General features: G+C 43.7%; 1 protein-coding gene across 1 annotated transcript in view; it reads right to left on the bottom strand.

Annotated features, from left to right (window-relative positions):
- Positions 1-12,060, bottom strand: part of LOC125759999 (uncharacterized) — a 40,838-nt gene extending 28,778 nt beyond the window's left edge. The window contains exons 1-2 of the mRNA XM_049419545.1: positions 10,920-12,060; positions 7,252-7,356 (exon numbers count right to left, since the gene is read on the bottom strand). Coding sequence (XP_049275502.1) covers positions 7,252-7,356; positions 10,920-11,927 — 1,113 coding nt within the window. The 5' untranslated portion in view covers positions 11,928-12,060. The remainder of the gene's footprint in view (positions 1-7,251; positions 7,357-10,919) is intronic.
- Between the last annotated feature and the right edge of the window lie 1,307 nt (positions 12,061-13,367).

The raw sequence follows: 13,367 nt of genomic DNA, 5'->3' as shown, positions 1-13,367 counted from the left end.
AACCTACAGCAACCTAGAGAGTGCTGCAAGAACATGAAGTGTTACTATCCCCTCGCGACTTGGTACGTACATCACACTGTTTACATATATCACTACGATATTAATATTGAAACCAAAAATGTTTTAGGGAAGCGGTATTAAAATATATTAAATGCGCTCTGAACTATACATTATTCTACTGTTCTTGACACCAGACCTTTTATAAGCAACATTATAAAAACTGCTGAAATTCGTAGTACTCCTTCAACGCCAATATTGAACATAATCTGGCCGTTCCCTCCGTGGTCCCTTCTGATCTCGCACCTTCAAATAAGAGTTATCAGTGCCAATCCAGTAAGCACATTTACATTGAAAGGCAACTCACACAAGATATTTTCATCAGTAATGTCCCATGAAAGAGATTGTGGGTTAAGGTCAAAGCAACCCATCTCCGTAACTTACGCCTCTGATCAATAAGCATTTAGATGGAGTAAAAACTTTCGTGCTATGAAGTATGCAGTTAATTGTATGTCATGCAGACGACCTAAAGAATTATGATATCTCCAATGTCGTAACAGGTGCACAGATTAAATTTGGTAAGTCTTAGGCAGATGCGTTTTGAGTACCTTGATGTAGATCCCCATGATCTTTTTGGTAGTAGATGTATCCATTATACAATCTAAATATAAATAAATATATGTAAATGTACGTGTTTGTACTGTACCACCCATGGCACAAGACAGCACGAGATAACTATATGGAGATCTAGTACATGCACACATATTCGTTGGAAAGCAGACACTAGTTGATCAGAATAAAAAGACGAAGGCAGAGTCACATTTGGATTTATTGACCACATCAGCATGGCACAATTTTTGTACTTCTAAGCGCAATACAAACATGGTGAACTGTTGTAGGCATACATGAATATCCAATAAAATAGAATGCAAAATAATCAAAGTAACAGAGACATTCGTTTGAAAACTTCAAAAACCCAGAACACTGCAACGTAAAAGTGCTCGACACATAGAAACATTGGAAATGAAAAGCACATTTCAAATGAAAAGCCAAAACCAACCGAAGTGAACCCATTAAAAATTACGAGATATTATGGATGGCCTCTGTTATAAGGCTGACGAGCAGAGCAAAAAGAGAACAACAAGCCAGCTGCAAGTACCAGACATCACTTCTGGCAACCCAGAACAGAAAAATAAATTCACTGACAGGCACAAGTCAAAAACAGCCCAACACAATTTTTTTATGTGGTGCTAAGCAAATAGCATCAAAAGAGTGTTTCAAATGTTTGTAGTTAGGAGATGGTTGCAAGCGATTGCAACTGCAATTCATGCACTTTGCAGGACAAATATGTACAAGAAAATACGCAAAAAAAAAACTAAATTCAAGATATGAAAAGATATTCTCTCCCAAATAATAAATAATTACTCGGTGCATGAGGCATACAAATAATAAAAAGCAGAAATATACTGCTGCATACCTAGGCATTGACAGGTGCACAGTTTGACCTTGGAAAAAACAAGCCTTGTACACTGGAAGATACGGTACAAATCTCGGGTACCCATGCAGAAGAACACAGACACACCAGTCTGGCTCTGTTCGGTGCTCTTTTCTAGCTAAAACAATGTTATCTACCCCAGACTTTGGAACTTGTCAACAAAGGCATTCAAAGAAACGTTAACAGGTGGACGTTCATTGCTGAACCAAACTGCTCGAATCAGGATGTTGCTTCAAAGAAGAGGCACAGGCAACTCATTCAGAGAGACCTGGATTGGCCATACTGAGCCTTTGCTGGATTTGAAGACTGGCGAGCCATCAGCATTCAGAGTTAAAGTCAAGTCACTCCACCTCATATTCAGCACATGGCGCATCTTGTACAGCTCACCATCTGTTATATCCAGTGCTGGGCAGTATCGAAGATACATGTATCTTCGATACTATCTTAGATACTTTTCGGGTATCTGGTATCTGTATCGCGATACGTCTCGCAAAACAAGTATCTGTATCTGTATTTCCGATACATTGAAGAATGTATCGTGTATCTTAAGATACAAGATACTGCGGTCGCACAACCACCGTGCGAAGCAATAAACGCTGGCTGAGCTCCGCTTCTCAAGCTGATACTGCTGCCACTAAGTCACCGGAATAAAGCTAAAGGCAGTGACAATATTTTATCTTTCCGCAAGAGTTTTCCAGCGAAGATAGGCGATAAGCTCTGAGCGTCCCTATATATTGGTTGAGCAGAGTTACGAGATGGCGCTCGCGTCGTCTCGACAGACAAGCGGCGAACGTCTGCGCCCAGCCGAATTTTAGGGGCGAAGCTCCTTAAGGCGGCACCCGTTCGTCCCTCGTAGTCGTCGTGGTCGTAGTAGTGAGTAACAAGTCTTACGCTTTGACCTCCAAGGTGGTGCCGGTGGGAGATTTCTCCTGTGCGTTGTTGAACAATAAAAAATTCGCAGCGTGCGCGTTAACTAAAAGCCGAATTCTTCTGTCTCTCATTCCCCATTAGCAGCCATTGGCATGTTCCAGTAGGAAACGTTAGTAGAAGGAGAAGTGTAAGTGTTAGCTAAAAGCCGACTTCTTCTGTCTCTCATTGCCATTAGCAGCCATTGTTTACCTCCAAGGTAGTGCCTGGTGAGATTTCTCCTGTGCGTGATTAAACAATAAAAATTTTGTTCAAAACGCCGTTGATTGATGAAATAAACCAACGAAAGACGCCAGATGTTTTGTAAAAGCAGAACGAAAGAACGCCAGATGTTTTTCTTAAAGTGTAGTAGTAGTAGTTGCATGTAGCCACCTCGCCCGATCGTCAACGGGCGAGGTGGACCGGCAACGGCGCGAGGACCCTGCCGTACGAGAGTTAAATCACACTAAAAGACATACTTTGCGGGCGATACACTCTAGTGAGCTTTCAACTTTTCGTCTTAATGTACATGATAAAGAAATTATTTCTACGAAAAACGCAAGGCACACCTTGAGCAATATGTTTGGTTTTGGGACGCTAAATGGAACCATGAGGCGATGCGAAGCCGGAGCACTTGCACGATCGCGTTCCGTTGTCTTTCGTTGGGCATGCTACCGACCTCGCGTCGTGGAACGCGCGTCCTGTCTTCCCTCTAGCCTTGCCTTTAATTCGCACAGGGCGAGCGGGGAATGCGGTCGCTCTTGGCGCTCTTTCGCTCGGGAGCGGACTTCTTCCTTGCATTTCACCGATCACAAGTGATAATGAAGGGACCACGTAAACCAACAGTACAATAAAAGTTTGATGTTTAATATATACACGATGTTTCACACTCTTTATATTATGTACTGGGCGCATTTCACGGAAGAGTTTCACGGTTTACAGATGATTCCCTCCGTAGCTTCGCCCCACTCATCATCATTCACCCCGTGGATATGCTGTGATTTTTTGTTTAATCGTTTTTTTTAGTTTTGTCAGTGCCATGACATCTGGCACTTAGCCACTCTCCTGTGCCGCGTATTACAATGCGTGCGGCGTCTTTCGCACACATGCTGATGCCGCTGTAAAGTCATTATCGAAGTTCCTCTCGTGTGGTGCTTCGTTACGAAGTCTGAAGGATGCAAGAATGGCGGGTTGCTTTGCCTCTCGTGGCTTTCACACTTCGGCGATTTGAAGGATCTCGTGAATGTAAATTTGCATTACATGCAATGAGATTGACTTATATGCAAATAAGATTCTAACAGCTATAGCACCAACGGTACCGTTGCTGGATTTAACAGAACAAGCATTCACCTAACAGACGCTATCTTGGCGTACGTCTGTTTTTCTTTTATTCAAAGAGTTTTTAAAATCATAATTTGATTGTTAGCAGAAGTTATTTCTTAGCTGGTCCTTCGTTTCCATCCCAGTACATTACTTATGTATCTACATTGTTTTTTTTCTGCGTTATTTTGCTGCTGTTCTTCTTCAAGTGGAATATAAATTTATATACTTATATTCCACATGCTCCGTTTTTCTCATGAGCGTCCCAGAGTCGTTTTACGCAATTTTCATAGGCACTGAATGTAATTGTCGTAGCTATTAGGGGTTACCCGCCGCGGTGTTCCAGTGCTTATGGCGCTTGACTGCTGGCCCGAAGGTCGCGGTAGCCGGATTTCGATGGAGGGAATATGGTAGGGGCCCGTGTGCTTATATGTAGGTTTTAGAACCCCAGGTGGTCAAAATTTCCGGAGCCCTCGATACAGCGTCTTTCATATTCATATCGTGGTTTTTCGACGTAAAACGCAACAATCATTATTAGCTCTTACGGGTGCCTCCTATATCGTGTTTTTATACTTATTCGCTGTGTTTGATACGGAACCGCTTTTTTATTTTACTTATATATATTTGTTTTCGTTGTTTAGGCTTCCCTGAATCATTTTACTGTTGCTAATCACCAAGTAATCGGATCTATCAGTGTCAATAACGCGAATAACGGCGGTGTCCTGCAGCGCTTTGCGCAACTGTACAATACGTCTGAAACGTTTCTGGGCTGCACATGTTCTTGGTGACGTACACCTGTCCGGTGATCCGTTATTACGAAAACGGTAATATGTTTACCGGCAAGGTAGAACTCCAAAGCGGTATTTGCGCCATCGTGCGGAGACTTCGTATAGAAGTTCATATGGTTAGTTAACAACCCGCTTGCTGGTCAGCAAGCAGCTAGAGCAGCGACTAGCTCCTATCAGGTACAAAAGCTACAAGCAAGAACCGCTATCAGCGAAATGTATAAAGAGCTGTCACGTTAAGCAGCTAAAACAGCGCCAATAAGTTGTTTCGCATTGAAACACATATACCTTGAACAAGAAGTACAACGCTTTTGAAATACGAACAGAGTTTTCATTCAAATGAAACACAAATGGTCGCAGTTAATAAATTTTCAAGCGAACATCTATAGGCGTTTAATTCTGCATTATATAGATATATATTAACAAATTTGAGAATGTATCGAAGTATCTTAAGATACAATTGGAATGTATCGTATCGGATACAATCAGTGTTGCAGTATCTTATATCTGTATCTCAAGTACTTCTTGCCTGAGTATCTTGTATCGTATCGCGATACAATTTCAAAGTATCTTTGCCCAGCTCTGGTTATATCCTTGAATTAATCCGTTTAGGTTGAAGCGAGCTTTTGTAAGTTGTTGCCAACAATGTTTCCCATTCTTTTCAGAAGCTGCTGCAACTGTATCTTTAGGTCCATCAGGATAAAAAAACTCCCTTTCTTCAGCAGTGCAGAAAGTGGAAACACCTGGGAGCAAATGCGACAGAGCTGTTCATTGAGGCCATGGGTTTCAGTCAAAAAATTGCACTTGTGGGCCTGAACCATTTTAGATTTTTGTAAATCCCAAAGTTTTCGACACCCATACTTAGTGGACAGAAAACCCTCTTGGCCAAATATTGCATTGAGCAACTTCAACAAGCCGTCTACTTGGGTCCATGGTAGTCCAGCTGCCACAACGAAAGTCAGTACCAGCAGCATGGCTTGCAACCTAGTTGTGGAAATGCCAGGAAGATGTACAGATGAATTTGCCGCGATCAACTCAGAGAGATCAACATCTGGATCGTTGACGTCACAGTCTTCTGGGTCTGGCCTATCTTCTGGAATTTCTTCGGCACACTGAGCTGTCGGGAAACTGCCTGTCCATCTCTGGATTGCTGTCCTGTGCACTTGTCCCGTCTTCCAGACCAATATCATCATTGTCCGAAATTTCGGGAAGCTCGTCATCTGTTACCTGACCTTGAGAACTTGGCTCATCTTTCTGCACGACGCTGTCATCAGATCGCTTACTGGAGGTTGGCCCATTTAAGAAAAAAAGACGCATTGCCACATTTTCACTTATTCAACACGTCAGCACAGAACAAAGCTGTTCTTAGCTGTGGCTTTCAGTTTCGGGGTCAGTACAGAGCAGATCACAGGGCCTCGCAGTGTGGCCAAAGTGAGGCTTCGTATAGAAGCGAGGACTGCATTGTGCTGCGAAATGTCAGGGCAGACAAAGTTGAGTGGTAAACTTTCAAGCACAGGTGAACCTTTGAAAAAAGCACCAAGATGAGGTGATGATGAGGTAAGTGGAGTTTAAAATGCCATGCCAGTGTCAGTGTTCAGGAGTTTCCACTTTCAGAACGGTGAACATTTCTCAAAACAGTCACCCGACGTGAGCATCGGCTAGAATGGACATGTCGCAGAGTCAACCGCAACGTTCATGCAGAGATGCCGAAGCTACACGCTTAACAAAGGAAGACTTCAAAACAATATACTATAGCCCGAGGAAACACCAACATAAGCTTTGCAGTTTCGGCGGTGTTTGTGAAGAGGAGCTGCCTGGATTTTGTTTTAATTACAGTACACACATGAACTGTTGTCATTAAGAAACAACAAAGAGAACCAATGTATATGGGCTATAAGTTGGAAAATTTCAACAATCCAGAACATTGTGTTATACATCTGGTTGACTATGACTGCTACAAAATTTTTATATAATGCAATACTGACTCAGGAGCTTTGAAGACTAAAAACACATTTGAACTGGAACTCAGCAGTCTCTGTCCGCTGAGTAGAGTAGAGACCAAAGGGCGCAAGAAACGAGCTGCCAGCACCAGACATATCACTTCTCTATTTGGCAACCAAGCACAGAAAAATTAATTCACTGCCAGGCATGAATGGAAAAAGCTGCACGTAATTTTCGACGATGCACCAAGCAAATCGCATCAAAACCATGTTTCACTGTTTCTTGGTAGGAGATCATTACAAGTGATTAACACTGTACCTTGTTTTTTGTTTAGTTTACGTATAGTGTCATAGTGAAAGAATATGTATAGTGCCATAGCACATGGTGGTTAGGCAAGCAAAATCAAGGTTAAACAAAAAAGGAAGGCTGAAAATATTGCAGAAATCTTTATGACAAGACCCTCGTCATCAAAGTAGGCGGCACTGCATCAACACAGTGAGATTATAACAGGTGCAGAGTAAAAGAGGACATGTGTCTGCAGCCCACAAGCTCACCATGAAGGAAAAGAAAGGAAAACTCTGCACATTCTAATCTGTTATGCCATGAGATACAATGCCAGTGAGTGCTATGAAATACACTAACGTGGATGAAGGTGATGGCCCATGATTGTTCACGAGTAAAGTTTTCTTAATGATAAAGTATGCAGGAGAATACTGGCCAACACCTGAACTACAGCACTAGAGCTCCACTGTCGAATATTCTATTAATGAAGAAGATGTGGCAGTAATCACTGCCCTACATATGTACTGGCAGATGCTCGATGCTGTACATGAAAGGTAAAAAATACTGCTCACGAATAACTTCCTGGCATAACAATAATATCATTGCCCCTGCGGCAAAGACACCCTGAACCTGAAAAACATTCCCACTGTGGTCTTCAAAATAACTAGAACATGTTTTTTCGGCACGCGTGTATTTCGCACCGAGCAATACGATGCCTCCGACACGAGCCCTGAAATATTCTCCGACGGTTACACCTGCACCAAGAGCTTCCGTTATTAGTGCTTGGACATTCTCCTACAAAACACAGAGAGGCAGAGGAGCACCTAACACACAGGTCTGGCTTTGCTCAGTGCGCTTTCCTGAAATTATTGCCTGCTGCTTTTTCATATAAGGTGGCAGAGTCACAAGGCGTTTAAGCGACTGCATCACCCCGTGCATAACTATACGTTCAGTTATCTGCCTAGGCACACCTTTTGCTGCGGACACTAACTTCAAGATCTCTCCATTGCCTCCTTCAAATGGAAATGTCGAAGTGGCCCACAGTGGTCCAGTCATCCTAACAGATTTTTCCCAGTGAAGAAGCTGATGGACATTGAAAGTCTGAGCAGCTGCACCATACAGTACGGAAACCTCCTGAACAAACCCCTGCAACAATCTCTGAGCAATAAAGGTCTCGGACTCCTCGACAGTTTCCTTCAGCAGCACGAAGACACTTAGAAAGCATCAAGAAATGCCCGATTTACCTCGATGAAAGAATGCCATCGAGACATGGGACACTGTAATACAAAAGCCAGAATTTCCATTCAGTTGCCTTCCAAAAGGCCCTTTCTGAAAGTGGCCTTGGCAGCCTTGCGAAAGAAATTGATGGACGAACCTTCTTGATGCCCTCATTGAGCTCCGCCATCCTGTTCCCAATGTAGAAGGCTTTGCCAGTGGAGGTCAGCCAAAGTTCCGTGATCTGCTGGGTGACTCCTTCAAGAACGCAATGCATGTAGTCTGGCGGTATATCGCCGACTAGACCCAAACGATGTCAGCTTGGCAAGAGGCGACGGCCCCTTTATGCCATCGACTGTGCAGTTCCTCCTTGCGGGAAGAGACGTTGCCAACAGCACCACATTGTGGCACCTCTCGACCATGGCGGCCGCTCCTGCAAAACCTTTTAGGGGCGAAGCTCCTTAAGGCGGCACCCGTTCGTCCCTCGTAGTCGTCGTGGTCGTAGTAGTGAGTAACAAGTCTTACGCTTTGACCTCCAGGGTGGTGCCGGTGGGAGATTTCTCCTGTGCGTTGTTGAACAATAAAAAATTCGCAGCGTGCGCGTTAACTAAAAGCCGAATTCTTCTGTCTCTCATTCCCCATTAGCAGCCATTGGCATGTTCCAGTAGGAAACGTTAGTAGAAGTAGAAGTGTAAGTGTTAGCTAAAAGCCGACTTCTTCTGTCTCTCATTGCCATTAGCAGCCATTGTTTACCTCCAAGGTAGTGCCTGGTGAGATTTCTCCTGTGCGTGATTAAACAATAAAAATTTTGTTCAAAACGCCGTTGATTGATGAAATAAACCAACGAAAGACGCCAGATGTTTTGTAAAAGCAGAACGAAAGAACGCCAGATGTTTTTCTTAAAGTGTAGTAGTAGTAGTTGCATGTAGCCACCTCGCCCGATCGTCAACGGGCGAGGTGGACCGGCAACGGCGCGAGGACCCTGCCGTACGAGAGTTAAATCACACTAAAAGAGATACTTTGCGGGCGATACACTCTAGTGAGCTTTCAACTTTTCGTCTTAATGTACATGATAAAGAAATTATTTCTACGAAAAACGCAAGGCACACCTTGAGCAATATGTTTGGTTTTGGGACGCTAAATGGAACCATGAGGCGATGCGAAGCCGGAGCACTTGCACGATCGCGTTCCGTTGGCTTTCGTTGGGCATGCTACCGACCTCGCGTCGTGGAACGCGCGTCCTGTCTTCCCTCCAGCCTTGCCTTTAATTCGCACAGGGCGAGCGGGGAATGCGGTCGCTCTTGGCGCTCTTTCGCTCGGGAGCGGACTTCTTCCTTGCATTTCACCGATCACAAGTGATAATGAAGGGACCACGTAAACCAACAGTACAATAAAAGTTTGATGTTTAATATATACACGATGTTTTACACTCTTTATATTATGTACTGGGCGCATTTCACGGAAGAGTTTCACGGTTTACAGATGATTCCCTCCGTAGCTTCGCCCCACTCATCATCATTCACCCCGTGGATATGCTGTGATTTTTTTTTACCTTCGACAATAGTTCCTTTCAGAAAAGACGCCAAGAACAGCCATAGTATCCGTTGAACTGTTTTGCATTCAGCAGAGCAGCTCGTGCATGCGAGTCGACAAAGCGGCACACAATTTCCACAGCAGAGTGAACAACTTGCTGTCCAAATGACCATGTTATCTCCCCCAGACCTTTGAATTTGTCAACAAAGACCTTTCAGAAAATGTTAACAGGTGGACGTTCATTGCTGAACCAAACTGCTCCAATCAGGATGTTGCTTCAACGAAGAGACACAGGCAACTCATTCAGTGAGACTTGGATCGGCCATACTGAGCCTTGGCTGGATTACAAGACTGGCGAGTCATCAGTGTTCAGAGTTAAAGCCAAGTCACTCCGCCTCATATTGAACACACAGCGCATCTTGTACAGCTCACCATCAGTTATATCTAAGAAAAATTAATTCACTGCCAGACATGACTGGAAAAAGCTGGACATAATTTTCTGCGATGCACCAAGCAAATCGCATCAAGACCACGTTTCACTGTTTCTTGGTAGGAGATCATTACAAGTGATTAAAAGTGTACCTTGTTTTTGTGCTTAGTTTACGTATAGTGTCCTAGTGGAAGAATATGTATAGTGCCATAGCACATGGTAGTTAGGCAAGCAACATCAAGGTTAAACAAAAAAGGAAGGCTGAAAATATTGCAGAAATCTCTATGACAAGACCCTCGTCATCAAAGTAGGCGGCACTGCATCAACACAGTGAGATTATAACAGGTGCAGAGTAAAAGAGGACATGTGTCTGCAGCCCACAAGCTCACCATGAAGGAAAAGAAAGGAAAACTCTGCACATTCATGGCTATTATGCCAAGAGAGATACAATGCCAGTGAGTGCTACGAAATGCACAGACCAACGATTTCATCCACGCGACTGCACGTTAGCATGTAAAGTTTTCTTGCATATCACTTCTGCGTGCGAAGATTTCGAAACGAAACTATGGACTAACATAGTATGTATGACAATAGTGGCCAACATCCGAACTACACCACCAGTGCTCCACTACTGTAACCAAGATTAGACCACACACTTTGTCCACTAAAAAGAAAAAAAAGGAGGAGCTATTGATACGCATATGTACATGGCTTCAACATGTACACTGTTGTAAGGTGCACCATCTTAACTGGCAAAAACATCTTGCATATTACAAGAAATGGTACACAACATTTAGTCACTTTCAAAAACATTTGGAATTTTCGCTAAAACAAATCTTCCCCCTCGATTGACAAGAACACATGGCGAAGCCACGTTGCTTTCACGCAACAGACACTGCCCTACATGTACTGGCGGATGCTCAATGCTGTACATGAAAGGCAAAAAATACTGCTCACGAATAACTTCCTGGCATAACAATAATATCGTTGTCCCTGCGGCAAAGACACCCTGAACCTGAAAAACATTCCCACTGTGGTCTTCAAAATAACTAGAACATGTTTTTTCGGCACGCGTGTATTTCACACTGTGCAATACGATGCCTCTGACACGAGCCCTGAAATATTCTCCGACGGTTACACCTGCACCAACCGCTTCTGTTATTAGTGCTTGGACATTCTCCTCCAAAACACACAGAGGCAGAGGAGCACCTAACACACAGGTCTGGCTCTGCTCAGTGCTCTTTCCAGAAATTATTGCCTGCTGCTTTTTCAAATAAGGTGGCAGAGTCACAAGGCGTTTAAGAGACTGCATCACCCCGTGCATAACTATACGTTCAGTTATCTGCCTAGGCACACCTTTTGCTGCGGACACTAACTTCAAGATCTCTCCATTGCCTCCTTCAAATGGAAATGTCGAAGTGGCCCACAGTGGTCCAGTCATCCTAACAGATTTCGCCAAATGAAGAAGCTGATGGACATTGAAAGTCTGAGCGGCTGCACCATACAGTACGGAAACCTCCTGAACAAACCCCTGCAACAATCTCTGAGCAATAAAGGTCTCGGACTCCTCGACAGTTTCCTTCAGCAGCATGAAGACACTTTCAGAAAGCAACATGAAATGCCTGATGTACCTCGGTGGAAGAATGCCATCAAGACATGGGACACTGTAATACAAAAGCCAGAATTTCCATTCATTTGCCTTCCAAAAGGCCCTTTCTGAAAGTGGCCTTGGCAGCCTGGTGAAAGAAATTGGTGGGCAAACCTTCTTGATGCGCTCATTGAGCTCCGCAATTCTGTTCCCAATGTAGAAGGCTTTGCCAGTGGAGGTCAGCCAAAGTTCCGTGATCTGCTGGGTGACTCCTTCAAGAACACAATGCATGTAGTCTGGAGGTAAACCCCAGACTAAATCCAACGATGTCAGCTTGGCAAGAGGAGATGGTCCCTTTATGCCACCAATTGTGCAGTTCCTCCTTTTAGCAAGAGACATTGTTGACAGCACCACATCATGGCACCTCTCTACCATGTCCGCTCCTTCGTATGGGTACTTGACAGCTCCTGAAGGATAAATAGTACCGCTTAGTTCGGTTCCACTTAGTTGAATTACATTTGAAGCCTTTTATAAGAGACGTTGATTTAACAGACACTTGGGTATACGAGACACCAGTGTGCTACATGAAAATAGGTTTTGATAAGATAATGCATAACTTAGTACCCTGCTTATAAGAGACACCTCGCAATATTAGCTTTTAGGCCGCAAAGTATCCAAGGCTTCCTTGGACACTTTGAGACATCAATTAGGACAGCGGACATTTTGGCGCTTATACAGCAGACTCATTAAACAGAACCCCTGTAAATTATATTTTCCATTTAACAGGAGCTCTATTAACTGAGAGATGAACAAGTGTGCAAAATAAAAGTGTGAAACCAATTATATCACAGTCAATTCCATTTAAGCAGCAGTTCAGTTTAATAGATTTTTGTTAACCGAGAATGCACTATTCATGAAAACCACCCTGATTACATGCCGTACTGTGCTAAATGAGTCACAAATAGCTATCTCCAAGCACCTGACGTCTGCAGATGCCACAGATCATTTGATCACATATAGTTTGTGCACATGTACAGTGGATAGCGGAAGCTCCCGATGCTAGCTGCCGTGGTTTTCTTTTTGCTATTTGCATGCAGACTCTCTGCCTCTTGCTCCCAAGGTAGTGGCTAAGCAAAGGTTAATATTAAGACTGCTACGTTCCAATATTAAGTAATGTAAAAACTTCTTTACCTTCCACAAGAGTTCCTTTCTGCAGACACCAAGAACAGCCGTAGTATCCGTTGAACTGTTTTGAATTCAGCAAAGCAGCTCGTGCAGGCGAGTCAACACAGCAGCAAGCAATTTTCACGGCAGAGTGGACAACTTGCTGCGCAAATGACCATGTTATCTTCCCCAGACCTTGGAACTTGCCAACAAAGGCCTTCAAGAAAAGGTGAGTAGGTGGATGTTCTTTGCTGAACCAAACACCTGCAATCAGGATGTTTTTCCAGCGAAGAGGCACAGGCAACTCATTCAGCGAGACCTGGATCGGCCATACTGAGCCTTTGCTGGATTTGAAGACTGGCGAGCCATCAGTATTCAGAGTTAAAGTCAAGTCACTCCACCTCATCTTGAGCACATGGCGCATCTTCTTGTACAGCGCACCATCAGTTATATCTTTGAATCCATCCGAGGAGGTTGAAGTGAGCTTTTGCAAGTTGTTGCCAACAATGTTTCCCGTTCTTTTCAGAAGCTGCTGCAACTGTATCTTCAGGTCCATCAGGATAAAAAAACTCCCTTTCTTCAGCAGTGCAGAAAGTGGAAACACCTGGGAGCAAATGCGACAGAGCTGTTCATTGAGGCCATGTTCTTCAGTCAGAAAATTGCACGTTGAGCAATACGTGTGGACCTGAACCATTTTAGATTTCTGCAACT

Source organism: Rhipicephalus sanguineus, chromosome 9, assembly GCF_013339695.2.
Source record: "Rhipicephalus sanguineus isolate Rsan-2018 chromosome 9, BIME_Rsan_1.4, whole genome shotgun sequence".
Taxonomy (NCBI): Eukaryota; Metazoa; Arthropoda; class Arachnida; order Ixodida; family Ixodidae; genus Rhipicephalus; species Rhipicephalus sanguineus.
Note: the sequence above shows the minus strand (reverse complement) of the source record. Positions and strands in the feature narration are given on the sequence as shown.